General features: G+C 37.3%; 1 protein-coding gene across 3 annotated transcripts in view; it reads left to right on the top strand.

Annotated features, from left to right (window-relative positions):
• Positions 1 to 12650, top strand: part of LOC130085185 (cytosolic carboxypeptidase 4) — a 257663-nt gene that overhangs the window by 140169 nt on the left and 104844 nt on the right. For all 3 annotated transcript variants that reach the window (XM_056250800.1, XM_056250801.1, XM_056250802.1), the window contains exons 13-18: positions 2310 to 2393; positions 3986 to 4078; positions 4492 to 4640; positions 8175 to 8262; positions 8420 to 8549; positions 9537 to 9690. In XM_056250800.1, coding sequence (XP_056106775.1) covers positions 2310 to 2393; positions 3986 to 4078; positions 4492 to 4640; positions 8175 to 8262; positions 8420 to 8549; positions 9537 to 9690 — 698 coding nt within the window. The remainder of the gene's footprint in view (positions 1 to 2309; positions 2394 to 3985; positions 4079 to 4491; positions 4641 to 8174; positions 8263 to 8419; positions 8550 to 9536; positions 9691 to 12650) is intronic.

Consider the following 12650-nt stretch of genomic DNA (forward strand, 5'->3'; position numbering starts at 1 on the left):
AAGCTGTGCCATTACAGACTGCGAAAAGCATTCATGAAAAACAACAAAAAGATGTTTGGTTCCATAAAGGCGCTTTCAAAACAACTCCCCAAAGATGCCTTAATTTGTACTTTTAGTTTTTGTTGTGGGTTTTTGCACAAATTCTGTGTTCCATAATGCAGCTGTTTTTAACCTTATACGTTTGCATGTTGTTGAGATTGCCAGAAAAAGAAAACGATGCAGATATTAAACTTCATTTATAAGCTCATTTGTCTAAATCAGATCACGTGGACACAATTTATTCCATTCTCCATCTTTACTTACACATTGCCTTATGCAAATGATTGTAAACATCGGCACTGAGTCATTAAACTCACTGTAAGTAGATATGAAATCCATTAAAATATTTTCTCTCTGAGTTATACTCTCTTGCCTTAAGTGAGTCTTTCTGCTCTCGCTGACTGCTTTGCTCTCAGACACCCAAACTCTTCTCTAGTGAGGAAAAGCACTTAAATCTATATCTAATTATGGTAGCCCCCTTCGGAAAACTTGTTTTTGCCCAAAACTTTCTTCAATGTGCAAGGGGGAGATTAAATGGAATAGACATTTATTTCAGTCATTTCTGTAGTTTATTGTGTTTCCTCAAGGGTAAGATAAGTTTATATGGGTTCTATTTTAACTCAAAAATAGTCACTTTTGGAGTTTCAAGAAGAACGTGTCAGACAGCCTGTGACATTTTGAAAAAAGTTAATAAGTTTAATTCCACATATTGCTTCCTACTCCACCATTGACTTTTGATAAGTCTAAAACATTTGCAGTTGAATTTGACATCTTACAATGTTTGTTAAAAACACTTATTTAAAACACATTTGACATGTCTGACACATTTTGCCAATAGTTGCAGGAAAATTACTCTCACAAGGTTTATTTTTAACCTTTGTGATGGACTCTACACTCAAAATGTAACATAATGAAGGACAGAATGCTTGTTTATGTCGTATTGTTTTATAGTTCTTTCCTTGAAGTAAACAACTTGATGAGAGCGCACCCAGTTTATTGCCGGTCACGGCGGACTGTTAACTTTGTTTTTGCTCATTCATTCTGTCCCATTATCATCTGAAATTTGCTCTGGGGATTGAAAAGTCCACACACATAGGTTTTTTTTCTCTCGCATTTTGCTCATTCGCGTCGAGAGAAAGGCCTTATTATTGTTGTTTATCAGCGACAAAGAAATAATGCACACAAACAACCAAGAAAATTAGCCAATTAGCATAATACAGTGCAAAAAGAGGAGGCATCATAGATTTGATTTGGAAATTGCATCATCCACAGAATCGAGAACGACCCGCCATTATCACTGCTTTAGGCAGACGTCTGCATACAGTATTATTTCGTCAGGCCACTTGATACGTGTCATGTTGGAATAGCTGATAGCTTTGCTTATTAGTAATTTGTTAAAGTATAATGATACGATTGTCACACCCTTTGTTATATATGCTGTGCGTACAGTGTTTACTGCAAGAGCTCCCTCTGCAGATTAGACAATTAAAACAATAACACTAATAAAGCTAACTACTATACAGATAAACCGTAAATGTATAGTTTAGCCAAACAAAAAACCTGTGTTTTGAAATCATACAATAAGTTTGTGTGAAAATTGAAGTCGTTATTCACCAATAACCTTCTCTCCAGTGAGCTGTTGACCATGAGTCCTTGAGTTGAATTCATGAACTGGATCAACCAGGCCATGTTCAGGCCAGTCTTGAGAATTGAATGAATTGAAAAGAATTGAATCAAAATGGTGATTAATTCACAAATCAAATATTATAGAATTATATAATATTATAATACAGCAATATAGCACTCAAAGTCATATGGGCTGCTTTTATTTAACTAGTTTATGTACAGTACAGGTGAAACTCAAAAATTAGAATATCGTGCAAAAGTTCATTTATTTCAACTTGAAAGGTGAAACTAATATATTATATAGACTCATTACATGCAAAGTGAGATATTTCAAGCCTTTATTTGTTATAATTTTGATGATTATGGCTTACAGCTTATGAAAACCCCAAATTCAAAATTAGAATATTGTGAAAAGGTTTTCATAAGCTGTAAGCCATAATCATCAAAATTCTAACAAATAAAGGCTTGAAATATCTCACTTTGCATGTATCGAGTCTATATAATAGATTAGTTTCACCTTTTTATTTGAATTACTGAAATAAATGAACTTTTGCACGATATTCTAATTTTTCGAGTTTCACCTGTATGTACATATCTACTCTTGGAAATCCCTGATTTCAAATCTTTTTTTCATTTTTTTTCAGGAGGAAAGTTTTTGAAGACATTCAGCGTCTCATCTGTCCAGAGGACGTCATCAACAAGGTTGTTTTTGACATGGACGATCCCAGGTAACACTTCTTTTCTTTTTCTTTTTGATTGCTTTATAACAATTACAATAGAGATTTGAAAAGGGTAATTGTGGTAGAAATACATTTCTAGGTGCAGTGCTATTTGAGATTTGGTTTGAATCGTATAGTTCCTCAATCCTCACCTTGTGTGTGTTTATCCAGTCAAGCTTGGTTTGACGTGACCGTGTGTGTCAGGGACATTCTGGGTGATAAACCCTTGAATGGACAGTGTCTCTCTGGCAGCTCAGATGCTGATGGACAGCTTGTCGTCTGTAGCTGCTGTTTACCGTCATGTAGTTTGTGGGTTAGCAATAAAGACCAGTGTTGTGTTATCTGAGCCGTGTGCCTCCATCATGTGGACAGTGTTCTGCTGTGACTTTACTTGTCATTTGCAGCGTGACTGGAATGTATTGATGCAAAAGGTGTCGAATGAATGATTTAGCAAGAATCATGGTTGCTGTGAATCAATATCTGGGATAAGTATGGTGATAATTCACTTGTTTGTTTAGCTAATGTGACAATATGGTGGAGTGTAACATGCTCAATCAGCACAGCTGCCCAAAAATGTGTCTCTCTTTCTTTCATCTGTTCTTCTATTCATGCTTTTCTGTTTATCAGACTTCTCCAATTCATTTAATTTGTCCCTTTCTTTCTCTTTTCTTTCACCTTTTCTTCTTTCTGTCCCTCATTCATGTCTTTCTCTTTTTACTTCCTTTAAACCCCCCTTCCTTCCCTTTCTGTTCCTTTCCTTCAACCTATTTCCCTTCCTTCTTTCCTTTCTTCTTTTTTCTTCCATTGTCTTTCTTTGATTTCCTTCCCTTCTACTTTAAATCTGTCACTCCTTCCTTCCTGTCTTTACATTTTCTCTTTGTTCCTCCTGCCTTTCCTCTTTACTTCCTTCCTTCCTTCCTATGTTCAATTTGTTTTGTCTTTTCTTTCTTTTTTGTTTTTTTCCTTCCTTTGTCTTTGCTTCCGTCCTTTTTACGTTCATTCTGTCTTCTTCCTGTCTTTCTCTCTGCTTCTTCTTTGCTTACTTCCCGTCTTTCCCTTTTCCTTCCTTCCTGTATTACCTTTTTGCTTCCTTTATTTTTTATCCTTCCATCCTATGTTCATTCTGTCCTTCCTTCCTTCCTTCCTTCCTTCCTTCCTTCCTTCCTTCCTTCCTTCCTTCCTTCCTTCCTTCCTTCCTTCCTTCCTTCCTTCCTTCCTTCCTTCCTTCCTTCCTTCCTTCCTTCCTTCCTTCCTTCCTTCCTTCCTTCCTACCTACCTACCTACCTACCTACATTGATTCTGTTCTTCTTTATTGTTTTTCTGTTTTCCTTCCTTTATTCTAATTTTGATCTGTTCCTACCTTCCTTACTACATCTTTCTCTTTTCGTCTGTATTTCTTTTATGTTCCTTCTTATATTCATTTCTTATATTTCCTCCCTGTCTTTCTCTTTTCCTCATTCCCTTCCTTCCTGTCTTTTCTGTATTTTCTTTCTTTCTTTCTTTCTTTCTTTCTTTCTTTCTTTCTTTCTTTCTTTCTTTCTTTCTTTCTTTCTTTCTTTCTTTCTTTCTTTCTTTCTTTCTTTCTTTCTTTCTTTCTTCAGTCCACAGTGTTCCACTGATATGTGTCCCAGTTCCCTTCGATTTTTCTCCAAATTTGAGAGTGGGAACCTGCGAAAAGTCATTCAAGTCCGCAGGTGAGTCTCTGCATTACAATACAGTGCACGTACACAAGCTCACAGACGTGCAAACATGTACTGCAGAGAGCGCGCGAGTGCCCTTGGGCCTCATTTGTAGTGCGTTTGCAATCATACTCTCTCTCCCTCATTCTTATGTTTCCATTCTTTCAGCAAGCTTGTCTCGTCAACGCATGCAAGATCAAATCAAAGACTCTGTCTACAGAGCAGTTCCGATACGCTTAAATAAAAGAGCCGACGTTATATTTTTCCAAATGAAATGTGGCGGCGTAACAACAGATAGGGACGGAGTGAGAGATTTCTCTCTGTCGTTTACGCAACACATTTCTCAGTCTCTCTCTCTCATTACTTCTTTCCTATTCTCTCTTACACCCACTTTGTCTGATTTTCTCCTGTCTGTCTATCTTTCGCAGTCATGAATATGATTTGATTCTCAATGCTGATGTCAACTCCTCTGCACACTCTCAGTGGTTCTATTTTGAAGTCAGTGGCATGGTGGCCGGCGTGCCTTATCGTTTCAACATCATCAATTGTGAGAAAGGAAACAGCCAGTATAACTACGGTAAGCCATACGTTAGCAACTACCATGGAGCCATATGGTTTACACAAGCAGTATATCCTATTCCTGGATCAGCATATGTTGTTTTAGAAACCAGGGTTATTATAATTAACTAAAACTAAAACTATTAAAAATAATTAAATAAATAATAATAATAAATTAAATTAAATTAAATAAAATATAAAAAACTTCAAAACTTTAACTTGACGTAGCAAATTAACTAAAAGTAAAACTGAAATAAAAATTACTAAAAACTACAGACATATTAAAAAAATAATAATAAGTGACAACTAAATAAAAATAAAAATTTAAAATACAAAAAAAACTATAAAAGTATCTTAATGATACTAAAACAAAAGGAACAACAAATGATTATGCACACTTTAATCCAAGGTACACTTTTTTAATATAACATTTTGGTACACAACTATCCATACGATGTATCTTTTGTGGTATGAACATGATCTCCTCAAATCACCATAAGTTGATCCAGGAATGTGTTTGTTATGTGGACCAGGTGAGGGTTATAAGAGCTTGTTTTTAATGCCGCGTACTAAGGTTGTATATTCTACGATTGTTCTTAATGGCACTAATTTTGACATCCCTCTCCTCAAAAGAAATACAGCACACCAAGCTTAAGAAGATGCCACAGTGGTAGCAGCTAAATCATTTCACAGCCTCACATTGCTCTCAGACACAGCGGTGGGCCTGAGCAGCTCTTAAATCTGACACTAGCCGTATATTCCCCGAAAAATACAATGCTCCGACATTTCTAAAGTTCCTCCCCCTATAAAGCGTTTTCAATGGCCCTTGACTGCCTTTTCTTCATTTTGGTGTGCAGCTGGGCATTTTAAAAGACTTGTGCTGGCCCGAAGTCAGTGTTTTATGTCTCTATATTAAATGAGATGTCCTTTACTTTTGACCTTATTTGAGTTTGAGTAAAACTTACTCCCAACAAACATCTACTTTGAGAGAATGCATTTCAGGGAACTCTGTCAACATGTCTTCTTCAGGGAGGCAGTGATTTGGAGAAATGGCATGTTTAGCGTGTTGGTTATAAGAAAGGAATGTCTTGCCTTTCAATTGGAAGAGCCAGTCAGCTTCTTTTTTTTTTAGCAGATTTATTTATTTATTTAAATATAACTGCTCTATAACTGTTTTGGTGATTTTAGCTTTCCTCATTACATTTTATTAAAGTATTTTGATTGAACTTGATGACTTTTTAAAAATTATTATTTAATGAATTTTAACAGTTTTTTTGTTTAATATATTTTATTTAGGGGTGTAACTATATCATGATACTGAACTCACGATACACGATATTATTATGATACTCCAAGACATATGATAAAAGGTTAACAAAAAATGTACTGTTGATTAAAACAAGACTTGGTGCTTGTAACCCAAGGACAATAGTGACACCAGAATAAAACTATTCATGATTCTGAAGCTTAAAATACAGAATTATTTTAGAGGAATATGCTTGCACTCTGTCACTGACTAGATATATTTAAAATAATGTTGGTCACTTTTTACTGGTAACATAAGACATTTGGCATTATCAGGACCCACAAATATTCCCCCATTGCATTATTATACATTAAAATCAACATTATGTATAGTAGTTTAATGTAGTACTGACCAGTGTTAATTTTGTCATTAAATTTTGATTTAGTTTTAGTCTTAGTCTTTTGACTAAAATGCCATTTAGTTTTAGTCATATTTTAGTCATCTGAATTGTTTTAGTTTTAGTCTAGTTTTAGTCGACGAAATACAATAACATTTTAGTCGACTAAATCTACAGTAGATTTAGTCGACTAAAATATAATGGGTTTAGTTCAATTGTAAATGCGTTAATTTAGAATTTCTCTAAAATTGCCAAACCCATATACTCCCGGAGAAAACATCTATTAACCTATTAATATGAATGATTTTTAAGTTTGAACATGCAATACAGATACAGATTTAACTGCTGTTACTTAAAAAATATCTTAAAATGAAATAAAACCACTTTTCCTAAAGTACAACACAGTCTTCTTTACAATGAATGATATATTCATTCCTTATAACTACTTACACATCATTCTTTATTCTTTCAAGCAGACATATTTATTTGTATGAATTAAATATAATTAATCCTTATTAAAGCTATTAACAAACAGTGAATGCTTTTCTCTTTTTCTTTTGTTGCTTGATCAAAATTAAGGACACGGACCGCATTAGGTTTATTGCCACTGTCACTTTAAGACGTCGGATCATGTCCAATGACATGCGGATACAATTGCACTGATGCACATCCGACACACTCACAGTTTAAGACATAACCAGCATAGTTTACATGAATACTCTCCAAAAAGGACATTTAGACATAATGTTGTGTATTTCTCCATTCAGACACGAAAGAGAGCTCAATTCAGTAGCCTACTCGCGCGCTGTAGGTGTATTGTGCATGACTGCACGCTTCGGGTTAGGTGTGTGCGCAAAGAAAACCGCACCGAATAGAGCTCTTTTTTGCATCGTCACTCTTATTCAGAGATCTATATGTCTGCTCTACTCATTCTCCCAGACGTTCACATTTTTTAACGTTTTATGACCGCGGGGTAGATCACGTTACAGTAGCCTACAAATGTGCGCATCTACCACACACGCAGGACATCAGTTCTGACGGATCGCTTCCCAAATCGTCACTATCTAACATTTTCGTCTAGTTTTTATTCGTTGACGAAAATGTCAATAGATTTTCGTCATAGTCTTTGTCATTCAAAACTAGGTTTTATTTAGTTATCGTCTCGTTTTCGTCTGTGAAAAAATGTCGTTGACGAATAATTTTCGTCGTTATTTTCGTCAACGAAATTAACACTGGTACTGACACTAAAACTCTGAAAAAATTGAATTTATTTATCACACAGTTTTTGTATTGTGATATATTGTGGCACGGTATATTGTTACACCCCTAATTTTATTTATTCATGTGATGGAAAAGCTGAATTTTCAGTATCATTACTCCAGTCTTCGGTGTCACATGATCCTTCAGAAATCATTCTAATTTCGTGCTCAAGAAACATTTATTGTTAATTTCAATCAACAGCATTTATTTCAAATAGAAATCTTTTGTAGTATAATAAATGTATTTAATGTCACTTTTAACCAATTTAATGCATCCTAAGGGCCATTTCACACAGAATGCACTTTTGCGGTTAAAAGCGTGAGGCACAGGTTAATGTAATGGGGGAAAAGGCCCACATGGTCTAGATACGTTTTTTAAAAGTTGTACTTCTTTTAACTTGACACCGCATTTTTAGAAAGCTGTGTCACGTTTACCTATTCAATTCAGGGTAGACCCAAAAATGATTAGATTTTTACATTTTTTTTAAGTATTTGATTTGGCAATTGGCCACCCTGAAAACATCCACTTTTATCAATTCTGTTTTTGTGCAAAAGCTAAGAATCTGCATGTTTAGCAATTACAGAATGACCTTTAAAAGACTGACTGTTTGACATGGTTCATTACTGTATGATTGTCCCGTGCTGTTTCAGGCATGCAGCCTGTGCTGTATTCTGTGAGAGAGGCTCTGGAGGGAAGACCACACTGGGTGCGATCAGGCTCTGAAATCTGCTATTACAGGTACTTTGCTTTTGCATTTTGCTTCAGTTCTTCACATTTAACCCTACATTCCTTCACTACACCACGCTTTACTGTACTTTTTCTTGAAAAAGTGAAATCAAATCTTTACTCAATATACTGCACGTGCAGCGTCTAATTGTGCTTTTGACTTCCACAGAAATCATTTCTGCCCTAGGAGAGGTCAAAAATGTTCTTTCTACACGCTGACCTTCACTGTGACCTTTCGCCATGATGATGATGTGTGCTACTTGGCTTACCACTACCCTTACACGTACACCACCCTTCAGGTGTTTGGAATTACCCACTTTGTATGAATATGTGTCCTCTATGGAGATAATAATAATCCCTGGTCATAATTAGTAATTCACCCAAATGGAACCCAACCCGGAAACTGATGTATGCATTTAAATGTAAACATATAAACGGTGGCTGACATTTATTTAAACAAACATTAAATAATTATGACCACTGACTAAGTAAAAATATGATGAAAATATAATATAGTGCATATATTAAGCAAAATGAGGCATTTTGTTCTAGTTGACTCACTTTATGGACATTGAATGGCTTCTCTGAGGTATGTAACATTACGTGACATTGTTTACAATCAGTTTTATTGACGTCTCTCCGTGGTTGGAACACTGATTGAGCGATTACATGAGACATGATACATTTCAGTAAGTTGTACTGTTTCTTTTAACATCTTCAGATGTTTATTTCATGCTATAACTAGAGGTTATTTCAACAACTATAACTAGAGGAACAGATGATTGGTTTATGTGCTGCTTGAACTGAGGAGGCTACACCGATCTGTCACGTGTCAAAGCAACATTTATTGTTTTAATTTAGTTATAAAATTGACTTATAAAAGGTAAATGACTTTGAAAAGACGCTCTGCCTTTGAAAAACTTATTGCGATTATTGTATGGTTGGCTCTCTACAAATAATGTTTAGTGAAGTTTTGATCACTCATCATCAGCTAAAAACTAAACACTTTTAAATCGATTTAAATAAAGAAATCATTATTGTCAACCTAGCCATAGTGTTCATACAGGTGACATGCTTACCTGTTGTAGCTTGTCTACATTGTGTGCATGAAATAGACACTGGCACAGTCAAAACACGCCATCGGAGGAGCGCTTATTAAATGTCACCGTTACAGTCAATGATTTCAGCCCTCCTAAACTGATATATTTTTGATTGCCGTAATGTCGGTGCATCAGTAGTCATAATGGCTAATGACTAATGCGAATGTTTTTGCAATTGTTCTCTAGACCCATTTGAAGATGTTGGAGAAGTCAGTCGACCCACAGAAAGTTTTCTTCAGGCAACAAAACCTCTGTGACACGCTGGCGGGGAACTCCTGCTCCTTAGTCACGATCACTGCCTGTCCCACTTCCAGAGCCTGGAAACATCTGCACCAGCTGCGTAAGTCTGACAGTAAAACTCGCAATGAGTCAGATTTATGCTCTTGTGTGTCAACACACCTGTGTGCTAAGCTGAAGGAGGATGTGTGTGTGCTCGTAAAGTCTGTACAGAGTATCTGAGCTTTGACGCCTCCTGTTGAGGAGCATCAGTGTGTGTAGTGTGTGTCTTTTTGAGTGGGTGGATGTATGTGTGGAGGACACCGTTAGATGGGATGACAGTGCTTGACTCACTACCTTAGTCGTATGTTATTCCAGGGGACAAAAAGTTAGTAGAACTAGGAAGACACATATGGATTGAGAGGAAGTCAGGTTGACTATTTCTTGTTGGTAGTCGCTTCAAAGGCAATTACATTTACATTTAATCTTTTAGCAGACGCTTTTATTCAAAGCAATAGAAGCAATCAAACCAACAACAGGGCAACAATATGCAAGTGCTATGACTAGTTCCAGTTAGTCTAGCACCGTACATGTAGCATTTCTATTTTATATATATATAATATTAAGTGTTAGTATAAATGGGTCAAGTGTTGATGAAAAAGATGCGTCTTCAGCAGTTTCTTGAAAATGACTAAAGACTCAGCAGCTTGGGTTGAGTTAGGCAGGTCATTCCACCAGCTTGGAACAGTCAAGGGTCAGTGAAAATGGTTTTGTGCCTCTTTGGGATGATGGCTCCACGCATTACTTCAGACCTATGTGCCCTCCAGAAGCTTACGTTCTGGAACTGAACGGCGCCACTTCCAGAACGCAAGCTTCTAGAGGGCACATAGGTCTGCCAGAACGTAAGCTTAGAGGGCACATAGGTCTGCCAGAACGTAAGCTTCTGGAGGGCACATAGGTCTGAAGTAGTGAATTTATGTATAGGGGTACAAAGCCAGTGGTTGTTCTTTACAAACATCAGTGCCTTGAATTTGATGCAAGCGGCAATTGGCTACCAGTGCAAAATATATATATATATAAAATATATATATATATATATATATATATATATATATATATATACACTCACCTAAAGGATTATTAGGAACACCCGTTCAATTTCTCATTAATGCAATTATCTAATCAACCAATCACATGGCAGTTGCTTCAATGCATTTAGGGGTGTGGTCCTGGTCAAGACAATCTCCTGAACTCCAAACTGAATGTCAGAATGGGAAAGAAAGGTGATTTAAGCAATTTTGAGCGTGGAATGGTTGTTGGTGCCAGACGGGCCGGTCTGAGTATTTCACAATCTGCTCAGTTACTGGGATTTTCACGCACAACCATTTCTAGGGTTTACAAAAAATGGTGTGAAAAGGGAAAAACATCCAGTATGCGGCAGTCCTGTGGGCGAAAAGGTCGAATCATTTCAAATTGGTTTCTTGAACATGACAATGAGTTCACTGTACTAAAATGGCCCCCAGAGTCACCAGATCTCAACCCAATAGAGCATCTTTGGGATGTGGTGGAACGGGAGCTTCGTGCCCTGGATGTGCATCCCACAAATCTCCATCAACTGCAAGATGCTATCCAATCAATATGGGCCAACATTTCTAAAGAATGCTTTCAGCACCTTGTTGAATCAATGCCATGTAGAATTAAGGCAGTTCTAAAGGCGAAAGGGGGTCAAACACAGTATTAGTATGGTGTTCCTAATAATGCTTTAGGTGAGTGTATATATATATAATGTATGTATGTATTCCTTAAAGCCTGGAACACACCAAGCCGACGGTCGGCCGTCGGGCAGTTTTTGTGCGTCGGCCGACTGAGTTTCCTCGGTGTGTTCCGTACGGTTCCGTGCCGTCGGCTGAAATTGGTCCTCGTCGGCTTTGTTTCGGCCGATTCGACATGTTGAATCGGCGTCGGGCCGTCGGTGAAATAGGGAACTCTGATTGGCTGTTCAGCTTAGTGAAAGAGTCATGCACGAGAATAATAGCAATACAGCGAGCAAAGAAGTCAAAACTCTACAGATAGAAGGCTGTTCTTATGTTATGTCATCTTACCTGAGTGTTCCTTGGCGAATATTTCAATATTAACACAAGCGGAGTGGAATAAAGAAAGTGTCTAGCAGGATTGATATTTAAAACGGTAAGCACGCACTGCTTTGTTTATGGTTTGTGTATCTGCAGCCGACAGTCGGTTTCCCCTTTTTGAATGACGAATGTAGAGAATATATCTGCAGAAATAGACAGTTGTCTCATTTACACGCAGGCGCAGAGCGCGCATTCTAGCTGACAGTCGGCTGTAGTTCTCTCGGTGTGTTCAAGTGCAGCTTTTTACCCCGACGAGAGGCGACAACACAGTCGGCTTTCATCAGTGCTAGTTCGTCGGCGTCGGCTTGGTGTGTTCCAGGCTTAATGCACTTGGAGCATCTGAGCATAAAACATTTTATGAAATAGACAAATTAATAAATATAAAAACTGTTTTATTTATTTATAAATAAATAAATAATACACAATTTTTATATGTATTTGGTTATTTGTTTACTTATTTGTCTTTTTGCCTTTATAATAGAAATTAAGGTGTAAACGGGATCCAAACCTTTGTGATCCGACCGCTCAAAAATCCATTTTTCCTTTGAGACAGGTCACATGAATTACGTTTGTAGCTCTGTTAGTTTCCTCCACCTAGTTTTCAGTGGCACACTTTTTTGAACTCATTTGATTGTTCATATCTGATGAAGGATCTAGCAAAAGCAGTTTGGCGGCGGGCTACAGTCTTGAATCGGTACTCGTACTCGCTCTTGCATTAAAGCTGACAGGTGTTATTGTCAGCTGCAGGTGAAACTACAGAGATAGATGCTTCAGACTGAAGGAAGACCTAGAGGGACACGCTGGGACATGCTGACCCAGCTGTGGGCCACTTCCTCTGGGTAGCACGGTGCTCACCAACCCTCGTCTCCTGATGAAAATGGAGGCGAGACATCTGCAGCTTTCTCCCCATAGACCCACATGGAGCATCTGGCTCGGTTGGGGGTGGAGGGAC

Source organism: Rhinichthys klamathensis, unplaced genomic scaffold, assembly GCF_029890125.1.
Source record: "Rhinichthys klamathensis goyatoka isolate OS25496 unplaced genomic scaffold, OSU_Roscu_1.1 h1tg000076l_1, whole genome shotgun sequence".
Classification (NCBI taxonomy): domain Eukaryota; kingdom Metazoa; phylum Chordata; class Actinopteri; order Cypriniformes; family Leuciscidae; genus Rhinichthys; species Rhinichthys klamathensis.